The 17,178-nt window shown below is 45.4% G+C and overlaps 2 protein-coding genes across 42 annotated transcripts in view; one reads left to right on the top strand and one right to left on the bottom strand.

Moving 5' to 3' along the window:
* ZEB1 (zinc finger E-box binding homeobox 1) overlaps nt 1-3,469 on the bottom strand; it is a 203,367-nt gene extending 199,898 nt beyond the window's left edge. For 13 of the 41 annotated variants that reach the window (XM_084980055.1, XM_084980075.1, XM_084980068.1 and 10 more), the window contains exon 1: nt 3,092-3,172. Coding sequence is in view for 10 of the 41 variants with exons in the window: in XM_021064196.2 (XP_020919855.2) it covers nt 3,092-3,149 (58 nt within the window). In the remaining 31 variants the exon portion in view is untranslated. Of the gene's footprint in view, nt 1-470; nt 576-703; nt 1,338-1,807; nt 1,962-3,091; nt 3,173-3,252 lie in introns of those variants that run through there. The other 28 variants (XM_084980074.1, XM_084980064.1, XM_084980080.1 and 25 more) reach the window with 7 other exon arrangements.
* Nucleotides 2,068-17,178, top strand: part of LOC146399493 (uncharacterized) — a 119,080-nt gene continuing 103,969 nt past the window's right edge. The window contains exon 1 of the mRNA XM_084980191.1: nt 2,068-2,101. The gene's annotated coding sequence lies outside the window, so the exon portion shown is untranslated. The remainder of the gene's footprint in view (nt 2,102-17,178) is intronic.

Genomic DNA, 17,178 nt, shown 5'->3' with positions numbered 1-17,178 from the left:
GTTTACCCCTGTCAAGTTACATTACCTGATGCTCCCATTAATATCCTACCCTCAGATATATTCCAGAAAGGAAATTAAAATGTTTTACTGGAGGCTTAGCAGAAAACCTGCAATGCCTCCTTTTAAAATGAACAAAAAAAATATTTACATATAAATTATAGCAGAGTATCTTTACGACCACCTCCCACTGTATGCATCTTTTATTTCTTCATTAAAGATTTAAGAGTTAACATTTTCTCAAGCAATTCTCTCCAATAAACAACTGCAACTTAAATATGATTGCGTTGCTAAGAAATATTAACCAGCATCTATCCTAAGGTTTCACAACACAATGGCATATAACTTCATTTTTAAACCAGTCCTACGTTTAATCAAATACGGTGGCTGTAAACATCAGCAACGGATGAGATGCATCTGAGAACAAAAAGAAATACAAGGACAGAGCCAAAAGTGATGAAAATGGAAGATACCTGTAGTAGCACAGTGCTGTCTCAAACACCTTTTGTTTTCTCAGAGTAATGCACACTGCAGACAAGACATTTTGTGCTAAACAGCCCCAAATCTGTTTTTCTAATATTAAACACAAAGGAAAAACACTGACAGCAAGCGTGGTAAATAAATCCCTCCCTTGAGAATGAAAGCAGCAAGACAAGAGGGGGCTGACATACATGCAGGAGAAAACTAAACACCATCTTTTTTCTACCTGCACAAGTTGCCATTTGCTGCAGCGATCCAGTAGCTCTTTTTCCTGTTGATTTCAAGTACCTTTCCGGATCGCTATTTTCCCCCTTAAGTCATCTGTTGATATGCCTTATGAGTGCAATATTCCTATCACACGATCTTTAGGAGAAAAATCCATTCTTTCCTGCTCAGGTAAACATGTTTACAGCAGCTGCACAGACGCTGGGTGGTTCAGACTCACATGTCACACACATGTCGTCAGCAACAAGAAAAGCCCCTTTCTCTGGCGACGAACATTTTAAATAAGGTAAAACGCGAACGGCCCTTTCCAAACCAACTTACCTTTCATAAAGCCACATCAGCAACAGCAGCCAACAGCTCAATACTGCACACACACTATTTGACGCTAAAACAGGAAATTAAAATTGCAATAGCTTATGCTCCGCTCCTGGTCGTTACAAGTAATCTCTCCACAATGAGGATACCAAATATTAGTTATCAATCACAACTAACAGACGTCTTCAAAATGCAAATGTGTGTTTGCCTAACTAAAATCCTTCATGAAAGCAGTGATTTTAATGTCGGCTCGGATATATTCAAAATACGTTTACGATCGGAAGGAAACATCTTTGAAACAGCTTTAAACCTTCCTATCTGCTCCTAGACAGGAAATCCCACACAAAATCTAAAATTGCCAGCAAAGGTTACAAAACCTCGCGTTTCGCATCCCGGAGGGGAGGGAGAAAGGGAGCCCGGGCATGGGGGTGGGGCGAGCGCCAGAGAGTTTTGACTTAAACCCGTATTTCCTCATTTTCTGGAGGACCCCGCTAGCCCCTTACAGGCGCCTTTATTTTCCTACTGGCAAAAACTCCTTTTAAAAATAACGTAGGAGTCCAAAGGAGCCCCTCAGTCCGCAATGTCCGTCCAATTCCTTATATAGACTCGGGCCGCAGCCGGCGGCAGGGCCGTTGCCGCCCATTATTCTCCAAACAGGTACCGGGCGGCGCACAAGTCGCGGCCCTCTCGCCACAGGAACTGTCCAGACAATAACAAGCAGCAGACATTTCGCTGCGGAGCCAGCGGGCACAGCATCGCCTCGAGATAAGCAGATAGGCAACCAACTTACACCGTCTCCCCAAACTGGAAAAGGCGACTGTGCAACCACCACCGCCACATGTTCGGGTCTCGCTCTCTTTCGCTATTATTAATAATAATAATATTATTTAAACTCTCACGCCAGGCAGAGGGGAGTGCGTCCGGGCACATCAGCACTAATCAATAAACACTGCGGCTGCAGCGCGGGCAGCAGCGCCCCGCGTCCGTCAGTCCGTCCGCCCCCTCCCCCACCCTCCTTCCACCCGAGACCCAGAGCCCTCTGAGCTCCATTATCCGGCTTCAGCGCTCCGCGCGTCCGGGCCAGGTAACAACTTCCCCCAAACCGAAAGAGAACCCCGGAGACACACGCACTGCACCCCGTCCCGGCACGGAGGTGGCGTCCTCCCGGGAGGGGATCTGTCTGTGGTGCTTCCCGGTCCCTGGGACCAGGTAACAACTCTGCCAACCCGCTGCCCCCCGCGGCTCCCACGGCCGCTGCTCGGGGCCCGCCCGCGCCCCCGCCGGCGCCCAGCGGTACGCGGACCCACTTGGGGCGCGGCGGCGGCGGGGGGCGCCCCGGGAGGAGGGGCGCTTAGGGACCCGCGACTCCGCGCCGCGAAACCCTGTCCCGCGCCGAGCGCGCCTCGCCGGCCCGTCCCAACTTTACCGCCGCCGGCCCTGCCGGGTCCGCCCGCTGCGCGCTCCGCGCCGCCCGCGCACACGCGCGCACGGGCGACACGCAGCCCGCGGCCGCCGCGTCCCGCCGCCGCCCGCCTGCCCGCCCGGCCGAGCCGTGGGGCCCGAGCGACCGCGCCAGCCGGGGCCGCGGAAGCCACTCCGCCCGGGCAGCGCCGGCACAAGTTAGTTCCTTGGTTCCCGGGGCCTCGGCGCCGCGGGGACGCAACGCCGGCGGCGCCGAGGGGCACAGGAGTGGGGAAAAGTGTGAAAAGAAGCAACAGCCGCTCCCCCCGAGCCCAGAAAAGTGGCGGCCGCGTCCCGGCCGCCCGCCCTGCGCCGGAGATGCGGCAGCGGCGGCGGCTAACGGTCCAGGGAGGCGGCAGGGGCGGCAGGAGCCGCTAGGCGGAGAGACCAGGTAAGAGACATAACGGTTCAGGGAGAGCGAGCGGCCGCGGCGCGGCTCCGGCGGCGGCGGCCGCGGAGGGGGGCAGAGAGCACTACTTTCTACTTTCCCACTCCACTTGGCCCGTCCCTGCCCGGCCACCCCCAGCCCGGCTCGCCCCCCTCGCCCCCGGGGGCGCCCCGGCCGCCCGGCTCCCCCTGACTCCGCTGCTCCCCGGTCCCCTCCGCCACTCACCGTTATTGCGCCGCGGGTTCGCCTGCTTTCTGCGCTTACACCTGGGGCCATCCGCCATGATCCTCTCGCTTGTGTCTAAATGCTCGAGTCACCACCTCCCCCTCCCTCCCCCTTCCCCCCCCAACCCCTCCGCCTCCACCCCTCCCCCCTCCCCACCGCACCTGGTTTACGACACTCGCGGCTTTACGACATCACCTTCCTTACACCTAGAGCCGCTCGCTCTACGGCCGGAACCTTGTTGCTAGGGAGTGGACGGTTTGCGGCAGCTGGAGGAGCAGCTGAGTTTGAACCGAGTGGCAAGAGAAAAGTTCCCCCAGGTGTCGCGGGCGGGGGGCGGGGGCGCTGGGAAGCGATACGGACGTGGTCCGAAGGGCGACTGGCCGTCGGAGGGAGAAAGGTAAAGGAGGAGGCTCTGGACTGGCCACACCCGCCGCGGCCGCCAGGGGCATGTTTGGTTCTGGCTGATTCTCGGGATCCTGCGCCCTGGGGACTGCCCTTCGGAATGGCCGCAGTGACCTGTCCTCCCTCTTCCTCCGGTGGGGCTCACGTACCCCGGGGCCGCCCAGGGATTCTCCGGAATCAGAAGGAGGCAGGTTCGCGGAGCAGCGAGAGGCTACCCCCCGGGAGAGGCTACCTGAGCCCCGGACTTCTGGTCCCCCCCTCCTCCTCCGATGCACGGTTTTTCCCTGCGCTAACTGGGATGGGAAGTGACTTCAATTAAATAGAAGTTCAGCTGGACCGAAAGAGGGGCGAGAAGTTCCGCTTGCGAGTCACCTCGGCGGTAAAGCGGAATGAGTAATCCCCACGCCGGCCTGTCTCACTTCCTCCTCCTCGCTGGGCGCGCTCACCTGCTGTCACCTCGGCTTCCCCCACCCTGCCGCCAGCCGGCCCCAGTCCTCCTCTCTCCGCCCCCACCTCCATGAGTAGAAGGGCCGGATCGGAGGCGTCTAAACGTAGAGTTAAGGTATAAACAGGCCACGACTTACTACCTGGATAGGCAACTGTCGCTGTAGAAGACCTTGCAGCAAGAAACAGACTGGGAGACGTTGTCTTGGAGACCGATGGATTGATTGCGGTCTTATCAAGTCAGGTCTCTGACTTGGGGCAAGTTTAAGGGATTTCTGAAACGTAGATAACACCATCAAGTACCGAGAAAATCAAGTTTTCAGTATCGAGCAGGACTTGGCTTTCCACTCCTCCCCACCTTCAAATGAGGAAATGTCTTTGAGACCGTCTCTGGAATGAATGACTTGAGCTGTATTTCAAATTGTACTGTAGAAGTTGGTAGGGAAATTGTGGAAAGTGAAACGTAGCATACAGAGTATTAGAAATAACAGTACATCACCCAGCATAGTGCTGTCACATAGTAGGTGCTCAATAAATGTATGCCTGTAATTTTTGCCATACCTATGGTGGGACTTTTTTTATACGATGTTAATCTTTTAAACATTCTTCACAATTTTAGAAGATTCATTAATAATCTTTTCCAACCTTTCAACTGAAATAAATTTATAGCTGAAGTCTGGTGATTTAAAATTAGAAAGTTTAATCCTGAATATAGATGAACATTTTCTCTCACGTTTGCTTTGGCATTTTGAGACGTGAATGCATTAATTATTGCTGCATGAGATGTGACTGTAAATATTCTTTGCTATACGTTATGTCTGTATATCTATTCTCCAATGCCAAAACCAGAATCATCTTTTTTTTTTTTTTTCTTTTTTGGCCTCACCTGCAGCATATGGAAGTTCCTGGGCCAGGGATCAAATCTGAGCCGCAGCTGTGGCCATGCCTGATCCGTAGCCTGCTGTGCTACAGCAGGAACTCCTAGAATCATCACTCTAATTATCATTTTACATACCGGCAGTCCTGGCTTTCCTCAATACCATATTAATCGAACTTGCACATGTGAGAACCCTGATGCTATTGCTTTGCTTGGTTCAAGTGGTGATTTTTCCCTCCCTTCTTAAGAGCTATGTAATGTTCTTGGATTTCCACCTGTATCAGCTTATAAACTTTATCCTTTGCCAGCATCTCCCTGCTCCCTCAACGCACACACAACTTTTTTACAGCTACCCTAATTTCCAGTCAGAAAGGAAAAAAGACTTTCTAACTCTTGTACACATTTCACGTTTAAACTTATGAAGCATCACACATGCCATTTCTCTTTCTGAGATGCCAGTTCCTGTATCTCCCCACTAGGCTTTCCTCAATGTTCATCCTCACTTTGAAATCAGAGACAAGTGAAGGGGGAAGCCAAGTAGAAGTCATCTTCCTTACTTGAGCGGTTACTAGTTGAGTTATTTTGGGCCAGACTATTCAAAGCCTTGTAGACAGATACCTCTTTTTTTTTTCTTTTTGCTTGTTCATTTCTGTGCCCTCAGCACCTAGCAGAACATCTAGTCACATAGTAGATGCTCGGTAGGTAAATAAAAGCAATGCTTTTAATTTAAAAGTTCTGTTGGGAATTCCCATTATGGCTCAGCAGGTTAAGAATCTTGACTAGTATCCATGAGGATGCAGGTTTGGTCCCTGTCCTCTCTCAGTGGGTGAAGGATCTGGCGTTGCCACAAGCTGTGGTGTAGGTTGAAGACAAGGCTTGGATCTTGTGTGGCAGTGGTATAGGTGGGCAGCTGTAGCTCTGATTAGAACCCTAGCCTAGGTACTTCCATATGCCAAAGGTGTGGCCCTAAAAAGACAAAAGTGCTGTTGATGTTTTCTGAATCTGCTCTTTGGCTCTAAGGTGTTGTTTATCTGCCTTCATCATATTAGTTCTTAGAACCAGGTGAAGTCATGGATGTAAAAGCTGTTGGCTGTCATTTATATTCTGCCTTATTTTGAGACTAATACCTCTTGATTTTAGATTCTCCATAATTATTTTGTCCAAATGATTGATCCTGCTCACTTGTTTTTTAACTATGCATGGAAAATATTAATATTTCAAATTTCCTGATACAAAATTTTGATTTTATAAAATCCTTTCATAATTATATATATAATTTTAACATGTGGTTAATACACTTCATTTACTGTAGTGTTCCCCAAATTATTGCAATCTAGGCTGGAAAGAAAGCAGCAAAGTAAATCTCAGAATAGATTGCTGCTTTCAACCTGATGCCTATGTGATGGTTGCTTCTTATCTCTTAAATATAACTAAAGAATTGGACAGAATCTTTAGAGTAAATTTAGAAAAGGAATATCTAAATAAATGTATTAAGATTTAGGTTTACGTAGTCAATTATACCTCAGTTTAAAAAGTTTAGGTTTATTTAAATCAGACATGGTGGGGATACTAGAGTTTAGCCATGTGTCCTATATTATTGGTTTTTAGTCATTGTATAATCATTGTATAGTCATACAACTTGTATTCAATATGTACTCTTATATATTGTATTGTCATACAATGTGTATTCAATATATATTCCTAATTTTAATGTCACTGAAAGGTTAACACTGCTTTTAGAGAACACCAGGATTGCATATGCTGAAGGAGAGGAATTCTGCTAAAAATGAATTATTATCTTTTCTAAATTTGCAGGGAAAATGTAAATGGGTAGAATATTTTCAATACTTAGTTTTTTCTATAAATTTTTCATAAACCCTTTGCACCTGCTATTTGCATTCCATGTAAGATTCATGTATAAATTAGGATAAAAAGTAAAGTTTTTAAGTTTAAAATTAAACAAAATTATTTTAAGTTTAAAATATATATATTTCTCGGTGTTCCACATGGGAGCATGTGGTTTCCCTGTACCTCACTTCTGGAACACATGGGAGAAGTATAACAGAATATGATTCTGTAATCTTGGTCAAAGTAAGAAAGTGGTGATTTCCATGGAAAGATGTCTCATCCAATAAGTTAATTACCTTAACTTGTAATTTTTAACCTAAAAGCCTTGTAAGAAAAAGAATAAATCTGAGGGAGTTCCCATCGTGGCTCAGCGGTGAACGAATCCGACTAGGAACCATGAGGTTGTGGGTTCGATCCCTGACCTTGCTCAGTGGGTTAAGGATCCGGCATTGCTGTGATCTGTGGTGTAGGTTGCAGACGTGGCTCGGATCCCACGTTGCTGTGGCTCTGGTGTAGGCTGGTGGCTGCAGCTCTGATTAGACCCCTAGCCTGGGAACCTCCATATGCCATGGGTGTGGCCCTAGAAAAGGCAAAAAGACAAAAAAAGGGGGGGGGATTAAATCTGAGATATATTATAGCTCAAAGGACAAAGTTGCTCCTCAGTCCTTATCTCCATAGTGACTCTGGGTATGTGGTTCATAATGAGATGAAAGACAGTGATTCATGGTCAGGAAGAAAACATGGCTATGAGTTCCTGTGGTGGCTCTAGTGGTGACAAGCCTGCCTAGTGCCCATGAGGACGTGGGTTCGATCCCTGGCCTTGCTTGGTGGGTCGGGGATCCAGCGTTGCCATGAGCTGTGGTGTGGGTTGCAGTTGAGGCTTGGATCCCACGTTACTTTGGCTGTAGTGTAGGCCTGCAGTGGTGAAGTTCCTAACCTGGGAACTTCCATATGCTGAGAGTGTGGCCCTAAAAAGACCAAAAAGAAAGAAAGAAAAAAGGAAACATGGCTACAGGATGAGGCAGGACCCACACCAGCTATTTTAATAAAGCCTCCCAGGAGGCATTAATGGGGCAGATGTTTTCCCCAGACCTCCATGTGATTTTATTACGTATTGCACCACAAAACGGTTTTTCCTCCTGCGGGGAATAAGCCTTCCTATTTTGATATGAGTCCATGAAACGTTAAGCCATAGAGCTTCTTATTTGGGGCACAGTTTTCCAGGAACATGCTTGAGACAGAGGTTGGGTATAAATAAATGTAGAGAGAGATGTTTGAAGGCGTTAATGAACATCCCAAAAGTAAAGCTAATCCTTTCCATAAAATCACAATAATTAAAAGTTGCTTTCAAAGCCTGCCTCTACAGAAGATAGATTATAGCTCATATTATTGATATCACTTACGAACATGGATAGCATTTTTTTCTTGTTCTTGACCACTGTAGGTAGGTACTGTATACTAGAGGGAGAACAATATGCATATTTTGGGTTTGAGTAAATTTTGAGAATCTGGGAGTTCCCTGGTAGCCTAGCAATTAAGGATCCGGCATTATCACTGCAGTAGCTCAGTTTTGATAGGAACTTCCAAATGTCGTAGGCATGGCCAAAAAAGGAATCTATCGTGATATCGGGGGTCAAATATCAGGTTTCTACTGCTGTTTTTTCCCCTTTTGTCTCCATGCATTTCTCTTCTCTGGCATCTTATTTTTAGCAGCTGACCGATTCTGCTTCAGAGTATAGCTATTTGATCTTGTCCTGGCCTTCCGTATTCCACAGAATGTAGTTATAATCACGGCCACTCTTCAGTCCTTTGTGTTCACATATTAAAAATGTTTGTAGGGAGTTCCCATTGTGGCTCAGTGGTAACGAACCTGACTTGTATCCATGGAGATGCTGGTTTGATCCCGGGCATTGCCCTGAGCTGTGGTGTAGACTGCAGATGCGGCTCAGATCGCACATTGCTGTGGCTGTGGTGTAGACCTACAGCTGCAGTTCCAATTCAGCCCCTATCCTGAGAGCTTCCATATGCCACAGACGTGGCCCTAAAAAAGAAAAAAAAAGTTTACAGTCAATAACAGGTTTTAGATGTCCTGCCATCGTGTTAAACTCACGTGGAAAAGTTGGCAGTAAGAAGCACATTGCATTCTGATGTGTCCACAACTTTGCAGTCCCTAGTCAGGCCCTTCTCGTCCTTTCGTCTTAAGCCTCAAAGCCTTTGCTCATGCTCTTTGTCCCACTTACGTAAATAGATCACACCTGTGCCCCCCTCGCCTGTTTGCCATTTTAATCATTCTCTTCCTCCATCTCTCTTTGTCCAGGTCTAGCCCTGATCTGATTGAATTAGTTCCCTTTCCCTTTTTGTTCAGGGTTTTTGGAATCACCCCCACCCTGTAGAATACTTTGCCTTTTCACATTATGCTGGTTACCCCCTGTCCCTCGAAGTCCATTCTGTCCTTTCCATCCCCTGAGGCCGATTTCTGTGGACCCTGTCACGCAGTCTCCTTTGCCCTTTGGTTTCTATTTGGTTTCAGCCAATTTGGAGGCATTGGCAGATGATCAGAGGAAGGAAAGAGGGAGAGGTCAGGATATTAATTTCACCTTCCCCCACACTCCCTCCTGCCTGACTGTGGCTTTTGGCAGGAGCTTCATTCCTCTACCTAAGGCCATACCTCGGGTCAGAGAGCCCTGTCCCACAGCAAGTTCCAGAAGTCGCTCCTTCCCCTCGTCCCTTCAGGCCTGGAGACAGTAATGGTTTCCTCCTGCAGTGAGCCCTTACTCTTTCCCTAAAGTCTGCCCACGTTGCTGTAGGTAGTCTCTGCATCAGACTCTCTTAGATTCACCCTTGGAGTGGGCCATCTGTTTCCTTCTGGGTCCCTGAGTAATACACAAAATGCATTTTTCATCTTATTTCTTATCAATCAAAAATTGTTTCCATGGATTATAACACTAAAGTTTGTTTTATATTATCATCAACAGGCATATACTCATGTCCTAAAATGTGTACCTGCAAAATCTGGCAAATGCTTAGAAATGCGCCCCAGTCTATGACATAGTAGTTATCCAATCACTATTTTTGTAAGGAAGGCCCCTGCCCTAGTTGGTCTAAATGTAGGAAAGACTACTTTTATATCCTTCAAATAGTGAAGGAGGGGAATCACAGTACTACAGTATTAGGGTGGAGACAGCTAGTTGTTCCCAATAGGTTTATCTCCGCCCTTTTTTTTTCTTTCTGGCCATTCCCATGGCATGTGGAAATTCCCAGGCCAGGTACTGAACCTGGACTGCAGCAGCCGCCTGAGCTGTAGCAGCGACAATGCTGGGTCCTTAACCCACTGGGCCACCGGGGAACTCTAGTTTCTTCCCAGTTTAATAATGGAATTCTCCATGCTTATCACATGGCCACTGCAGTACCTGGTTGCTGCTTGCTCCTTAGCTCTGCCTGTGACATGTAAGTGAGAGTGATGTGCTGGTTGACAAAATCCCTCAAGAGGAAGCAGCTCACCATCCTTTCTCTCCATCCTGCTTGCTGGAGTCGGACCTGCTGGCCAGAGTTCCTACGGTTAAGGATCGAAACAACCCGAGTCCTTGACACTATGGCATTCTTGCCTCCAGATCTCTGTTTTAGAGAGAGAAGTAAACTCCTATCTTCTGTAAGCTCCATTGTCTTAGGTTTTCTGGCCCCTGGAGCCAAAGTGAACCTGTCTGATGTAGGTACGTGTACCTATTTCCTATTGCCACTATAAAAGATTACCATAAACTTGGTGCCTTAAAACAGCGCAAATACATTAATTTACAGTTGTGGAAGTCTGAAGTCCAGAATAGTCTCACTGGGCTAAGATGAAGGTTTGGGCTGGATTGGGTTTCTTCCCAAGGCTCTAGGGGAGAATCCATTTCCTGGCCTTTTCCAGCTTCCAAGGCCACCCACGTTCCTTAACTCCTGGGCCTCTTCCTTATCTTGGAAGCCAGCTATGCCGACACCCGGCAGAGGCCATCTAGTGCTGCCAGTGTATTCGCTCTATTTCTCCCTCCCTCTTCTACTTCTGAGGGGCTTTGTGATTAAATCAGGTCCACCTGGGAGTTCTCACTGTGGTGCAACAGGATCAGCAGCATCTCTGCAGTGCTGGGACTCAGGTTTGATTCCCAGCCTGGCACAGTAGGTTAAGGATGCAGTGTTGCCATAGCTGCAGTGTAGGTCACAGCTGTGGTTCATATCTGATCCCTGTCCTGGAAACTCCATATGCCACTGGACAGCCAAAAAACAAAACCAAAAATAAATAAAACAGGTCCACCTGGATCATTCAAGGTAGCATTCCAATCAGGGTCAGCTGAATATGATTAGAAAGCTTAATTCCATCTGCAACCTTGATTTCCCCTTGCTGTATATACCAACCTAGTCACCCAGTCTATGCTCAGCAGGATTAGGGCATCAACATCTTTGGGGGCCACTATTCTGCCTACCAGAGTATGCAAGCTTTAAGTTTCATAGTTGAGAAATATGTTTTCATTGATTAATTCACTCATCTTTAATTTATAAGCAGCTTTAAAGGATCTTGCTAAGTGGTCATTACTTTTTATATAGCATTTAACATTGTGCCACATGGAAGTCTTAATAATAATTCATTGGTTCATTTATTCAGCTAATATCCTCAAAAATATTCTCATGCAGTGGGCTCTGGGTGGGGCTATAAATGCCTAATAAGTCCCTGACCTCAAGAAGCTTACAAGTTTGTAGAGAAATTGATAAGGAGGCTGTCACACAAATGTCAGGAGATACCGTGTACAGAGGAGGGACATCTGAAGTATCTTGGAGTCAAGGAAGTCTTTCTTGAAGTGATGGAGTTTGTCAGGAGGAGAAGTGTCAAAGGCAGATATCAGCACATATGCAAAAACCTCCAGATAAAAGTATAATGCTCTGAGGTCAGGGGGTAGGAGGCTGAGAGTGGGGGAGGTGGCAATTCCAGTAGAATGAAGGCAGCAAATTAAAACAAACAAACAGACAAACAAACGGAGTTCCTGTCATTGCTCAGCAGAAACAAATCTGACTAGTATCCATGAGGACGCAGGTTTGATCCCTGTCATCACTCAGTGGTTTAAGGATCTGGTGTTGCATGAGCTGTGGTACAGGCCGCAGATGCGCTCGGGTCTGGCATTGCTGTGGCTGTGGTATAGGCTGGCAGCTGCAGCTCTGATTCGACCCCCTAGCCTGGGAACCTCCATATGCCATGGGTACAGCCCTAAAAAAAAAGAAAAACATGTTCCAGATGAGGCTGCAGAGGTGGGTCTGTAGGAACCAGATCCCATTGAAGATGCTAAGGTTTTAGGACCTTATACTGATGGATTGTAAACTCCGAAAAGATTTATTTTCTTTCTTTTTTAAGCTTTTTTGGGGCTGAACCTGCGGCATATGGAAGTTCCCAGACTATAGGTCAAATAGGAATTGTAGCTGCCAGTTTATGCCACAGCCACAGCAGTGACAGATCTGAGCTGTGTCTGCAACCTACACCACTGCTCACTTAATGCCAGATCCTTAACCCACTGAGCAAGGCGAGGGATCAAACCTGCATCCTCATGGGTACTAGTTGGGTTCATTACCACTGAGCCATGATGGTGACTCCTCAGAAAAGATTTCTTAAAAATCAAGAATAGGAGTTCCCATTGTGACTCAGCTGGTTAAGCACCTGAGGTGGTCTCTGTGAGAAGGCAGGTTTGATCCCTGCCCTCGCTCAGTGGGTTAGGGATTCAATGTTGCCATGCCTGTGACATAGGCCTCAGCTGCAGCTCTGATTCAACCCTGGTCCAGGAACTTCCATATGTCAGAGGTGGGGCCATAAAAAGAAAAAAAACCCAGAATGTCCAAGTTATATATGGTGTTAATTAGTGTTCTGGGGGTAGTGGGTGGGGTAGGGAAAGTGAGCAGAACAATAAGTGTCAGTGGAACTTTGAAAGTTTTTTTTCCCCTCTTGAATAATCATTTATAAATGAATAACTCAGCAAGTAAAAGCAGTATGAAAGCAAGGAGTTGTGACTCTTCAAACAAAGCACAGATGAGAAACAGTGTTTCTAGATTCTATTAGCAAATGGTGTAATACTGCTGTTAAAACTTAAGCAGTGTAAAGCATGTTTAATATTTCCAGAGTTTACCATATTAGTGAAGTTTCAGGTTATACATCCTTGTAGTAGCCTTACTAGATTTGAATACTGCCATACTTAGTATATGGCAGGCCCTCACAGTTCTACACTAAATGAATGAATATTAAAATATTTTTAAAAGGGTCTTCAGGAGTTCCCATCGTGGTTCAGCAGTTCGTGAATCTGTCTAGCATCCATGAGGACACAAGTTTGATCCCTGTCCTTGCTCAGTGGGTTAAAGATCTGGTGTTGCCGTGAACTGTGGTGTAGGTCGCAGACGCGGCTTGGATCCCGAGTTGCCATGGCTGTGGCATAGGCCAGCAGAGACAGCTCCGACTGGACCCCTAGCCTGGGAGCCTCCACATGCCACGGGTGGGGCCCTAGAAAGACAAAAGACAAAAAAATAAACAATAAAGGATCTTCGATGTATCCAAGCTGGCTGTGTTTCCTACTGTTGTGTTTAACGCGCACAGACTAACATTCTCTCCATTCGGATTCTGCTGTCTGCCAGGTTGCCTTACGTATTTCCAGGAAGGAGATCAGTGTTCTTTCCCTAGATTTCACATTAGCTCAGCAGTTCTCCGCTTGTGTCAGAATCTTTGCGAATTAGACCAGCAGCCGCAAGTAGCTAGACATTCCCTCACCGCCCTCAGGGACCTTGGTACCTACCACTGTTGTAGCATTTACCACCTTTCCCGTGGGTTTGTTTACCATCTCTCTCCTCTCCTAGTCTTCATCTTTTTATCTTTGGCTTTCTGAGATCAAAAGCAATGCCTGTCTGATGGGAAGCACAATTAATCATGAAAAAGAGTGAAAGTTTCTGCCATTTGTGAATCCTTCTGTTTTTGTGAAGAGCAAAGGAGATGCTGCAAGTGAAAATGTTCTCCATGGTGCTTGGCACATGGCAGACCGTAAATGACAGGTACCATAGCAAAAGCAAATTCTCAGGCAAAGATCGGAGTCAGATATTAAGAACCTAATCCAACTGGGATTCCTACACAGTGCCTTTCTGTTCAGGCTGAAAGATAAGATCATTTTTATACCTGAAAATGTCACTTCAGGCATAGCTGGAGTGATTCTAATTAAAAGGCAGAAAGAGGACATGATATTAACATGCTATTTGTTAACATTAGTTGGAATATTGGTTACACTGGCTGGAAATACCGTTGGCTCACATTTGCTCTATTATCTGAGGAAACTGTCTACACAGTAAGTGAACTTACTTCCCTAGGATGTAGGATGAGGGACGCTGCAATGCAGTGAAATGTGGCCCTTTTGTAAAATACATGTGGGAGTTCCCGATGTGGCTCTGTGGAAACAATTCTGACTAGTATCCATGAGGACACAGGTTTGATCACTGGCCTCACTCAGTGGGTTAAGGATCCTGTGTTGCCGTGAGCTGTGGTGTAGGTCACAGATGCAGTTTGGATCTGGCTTGGCTGTGGCGTAGGCCAGTGACTATAGCTCTGATTCGACCTCTAGCCTGAGAACATCCATATGCTGTGGGTGTGGCCCTAAAAAAAAAAAAAAAGACACAAAAATAAATAAGAAATAAAAATACATGTTAGGGATTATGAGAGACATACAGACACTCTCTTTGTTTCTTTGTGTGTAACAGACACCAATGCAAAGTGGCCTGAGCAAAAAGATAAGGATGGATAATAAGGATATTAGTTTGTGGGAGCCTTTCCCCTGGCATCTGAGAGCCAGGGAGCACTCAGGTCTCCTAGCCAGGAGCTGGAGCACCGTTAGTTCTGCAGGCAGCACACCACGTGCACCCCCTTTCGTCCTCTGCAGCTCTCTGTGCAGCCATTTCCTTTCCTTTCTAGACTTCCCGCTGTGCACAAGGGTGGGATGGACCCAGGAGTGGCCTGAGGAGACACCGTAACATTACACAAGGCTTCGGGCGCAGCTCCTACCCCAGTGCGGGGATTATTCAGTCTGTCTCCACACAGAGTTGATATATTTATAACACCTAGTTTTTGCTGTATATATGTATATGAACTGCATATAATTTGGTATTATGCCGTTTGCACTTAACAGATTAAATATGTTTTCCTACACAGGCACATAACCATTTGACTTGAATTCTTTCTTTTGTTTTGCTTTTTAGGGCCGTAATGGGGCATGTGGAAGTTCCTAGGCTAGGGGTCAAATCAGAGCTGTAGCTTCAGGCCTACACCACAGCCACAGTAACACAGAATCTGAGCCACATCTGCAACCTGCACCACAGCTCCCACCAACACCAGATCCTTAACCCACTGAGCGAGGCCAGAGATCAGACCTGCATCCTCATGGATACTAGTCTGTAACCTGCTGAGCCTCAATCAGAACTCCCTGAATTTTTTTTTTTAACTTGACTGTAACACTTTTCAATTTATAAACTAATATTTACTAAACCAGTTATATAGTGTTGAATATTTAAATTTTTTGTATTTCATGAAGAATGAACACTGTAGTGGTATGGTTTTTTGATCACTTCCTAGGGAGTATTCTCAAAACTGGAATTATTTAGTCATTGGGAATGAACATGGTTTTATCTTTTAAAATGTATTGTCAGCATGCTTTTGAAAAGGATTGTACCAACATATGATGCCATAAGAAATACATGAGAATTTTTTTATCATTTATTTATATATATATATTTCTTTTCTGCTATACAGCATGGTGACCCAGTTACACTTCCATGTATACATTCTTTTTTCTCACATTGCATATTCTATCATAAGTGACTAGACAGAGTTCCTAGTGCTACACAGCAGGATGAGAATTTGTGTCACCAAGACTAAGAAAAAAAGTTTTTAACTTCATCAAATGTATTTGCAATAAATTTTATTGGAGTATAGTTGAATTAACAAAGTTGTGTTAATTTCAGGTGTACAGCAGAGTAAATCATATATATTTATCCATTCATTTTCAGATTATTTTCCTGTATAGGTTATTATACCATATAGAGTAGAGTTCTCTGTGCTACGCATTAGGTCCTTGGTACTTATCTGTTTTACATACAGTAGTGTGTATATGGCAATCCTAACTTCCTAATTTATCCCTATCCCCAAAACTAAAACCTTTTAAGAATTGGCAGCTTACTTACAGTGATTAGAAACATACAAAATGCTGCCGTTTTAGACTATGTATATAGGAAGACACTTAAATTGACTAATGAAGGACATATATAAATATATAATCAACTTTGTACTGATTTAAACCATTAATAATTCCAGCCCTGTATCTTGAGCCCTATTTAAGCTCTTCATGCCTCGTATTTTTTAAATGCGTATTTATTTAGTTATTTAAAATTCCCTTATTACTGAAAGAATCGTTTGTATCTCATTTCGATTCTAATTAATCTTGTCACTGGATTTTTAAATAATTGATGATATAACAGTATTTAGAATTTTTGTGAGTTTCAAATTCTCACTTGCTCTTATGACATAATTAGTTAACTGCAAGGGTCCCTTTCCCATGCCAGCAAAGATTAGCAGTTTTGGCGTACTTGAATATACTTGGCTGTCAAATAAATTGAAGAGTAATTCAAAGGAATTCCTAGGAATACTATGCAATCATCAAAAAGGAATGGCCTAGCCAATTGGAAAAGCTCTTAAAAGTAAAAAGAAGTAAAGTTAAAGTCTGATAAAATGGCAAGAGAATTGACGGCATGTATAGTTCGCCATTTATTTTATACACACACACACACACACACACACACACACACACACACACAAGACACCTGCCTTGGCACAGATTATCTGTGGAAGGACACTGTGTTAGCTTGCCTCTCCAGGAAGCTAACACAGTGTTGAGAGAGAGAAAGACTTTGTACTGAATATATTCATACCTTTTGAATTTTGTATCATGAACACATCCATCTATTCACAAGTGTGAATAATGGTAACTTTCAGTGGCGGATCCAAAGGGCTAGGTTATCCTCCTGAAAACTGTTTTGAGGGTAAGGTTATCCCTAAGAGGAGGTGCTCGTAAACTAGAAATATGACAGTACTCGAAACCATGTTAAAGTGGTTCCTTCTAAAGCTCAAGATAGGGCTCCAGCCAGTACATAGCCCTGCGAGTGGGCATAGGCATAGCATCATCTGGCAAAATCACACATTTCTGTTAGCCGGTATTTTTACTCGTGATCCACATCCAAACCATACAGCTCTGGCCAGTTTCCCATTTTGCTGATTTTCTATGGTGAATTCTTAATCTCAGGTGGTTTTTCTTTCTCTCTTCTATCAAGACTGCCTTCATCTGACAAAAGGAACTTAGGGAATGGAAGAACAGTTTCAGTGTTAGCAAAAGATGGATGAATGAGGGAATGAATAAACGGATGAGATTTGAGGGCCCACACTCAGCAGTTTACTGAGGCTGTAACCTTGAGCAAATCCCCC

The sequence above is a fragment of the Sus scrofa genome, chromosome 10, assembly GCF_054392235.1.
Source record: "Sus scrofa isolate SSC_HxYL_T2T_F1_AM1 chromosome 10, Sscrofa_HxYL_maternal_Yorkshire_Landrace_v2.0, whole genome shotgun sequence".
Classification (NCBI taxonomy): Eukaryota; Metazoa; Chordata; class Mammalia; order Artiodactyla; family Suidae; genus Sus; species Sus scrofa.
Note: the sequence above shows the minus strand (reverse complement) of the source record. Positions and strands in the feature narration are given on the sequence as shown.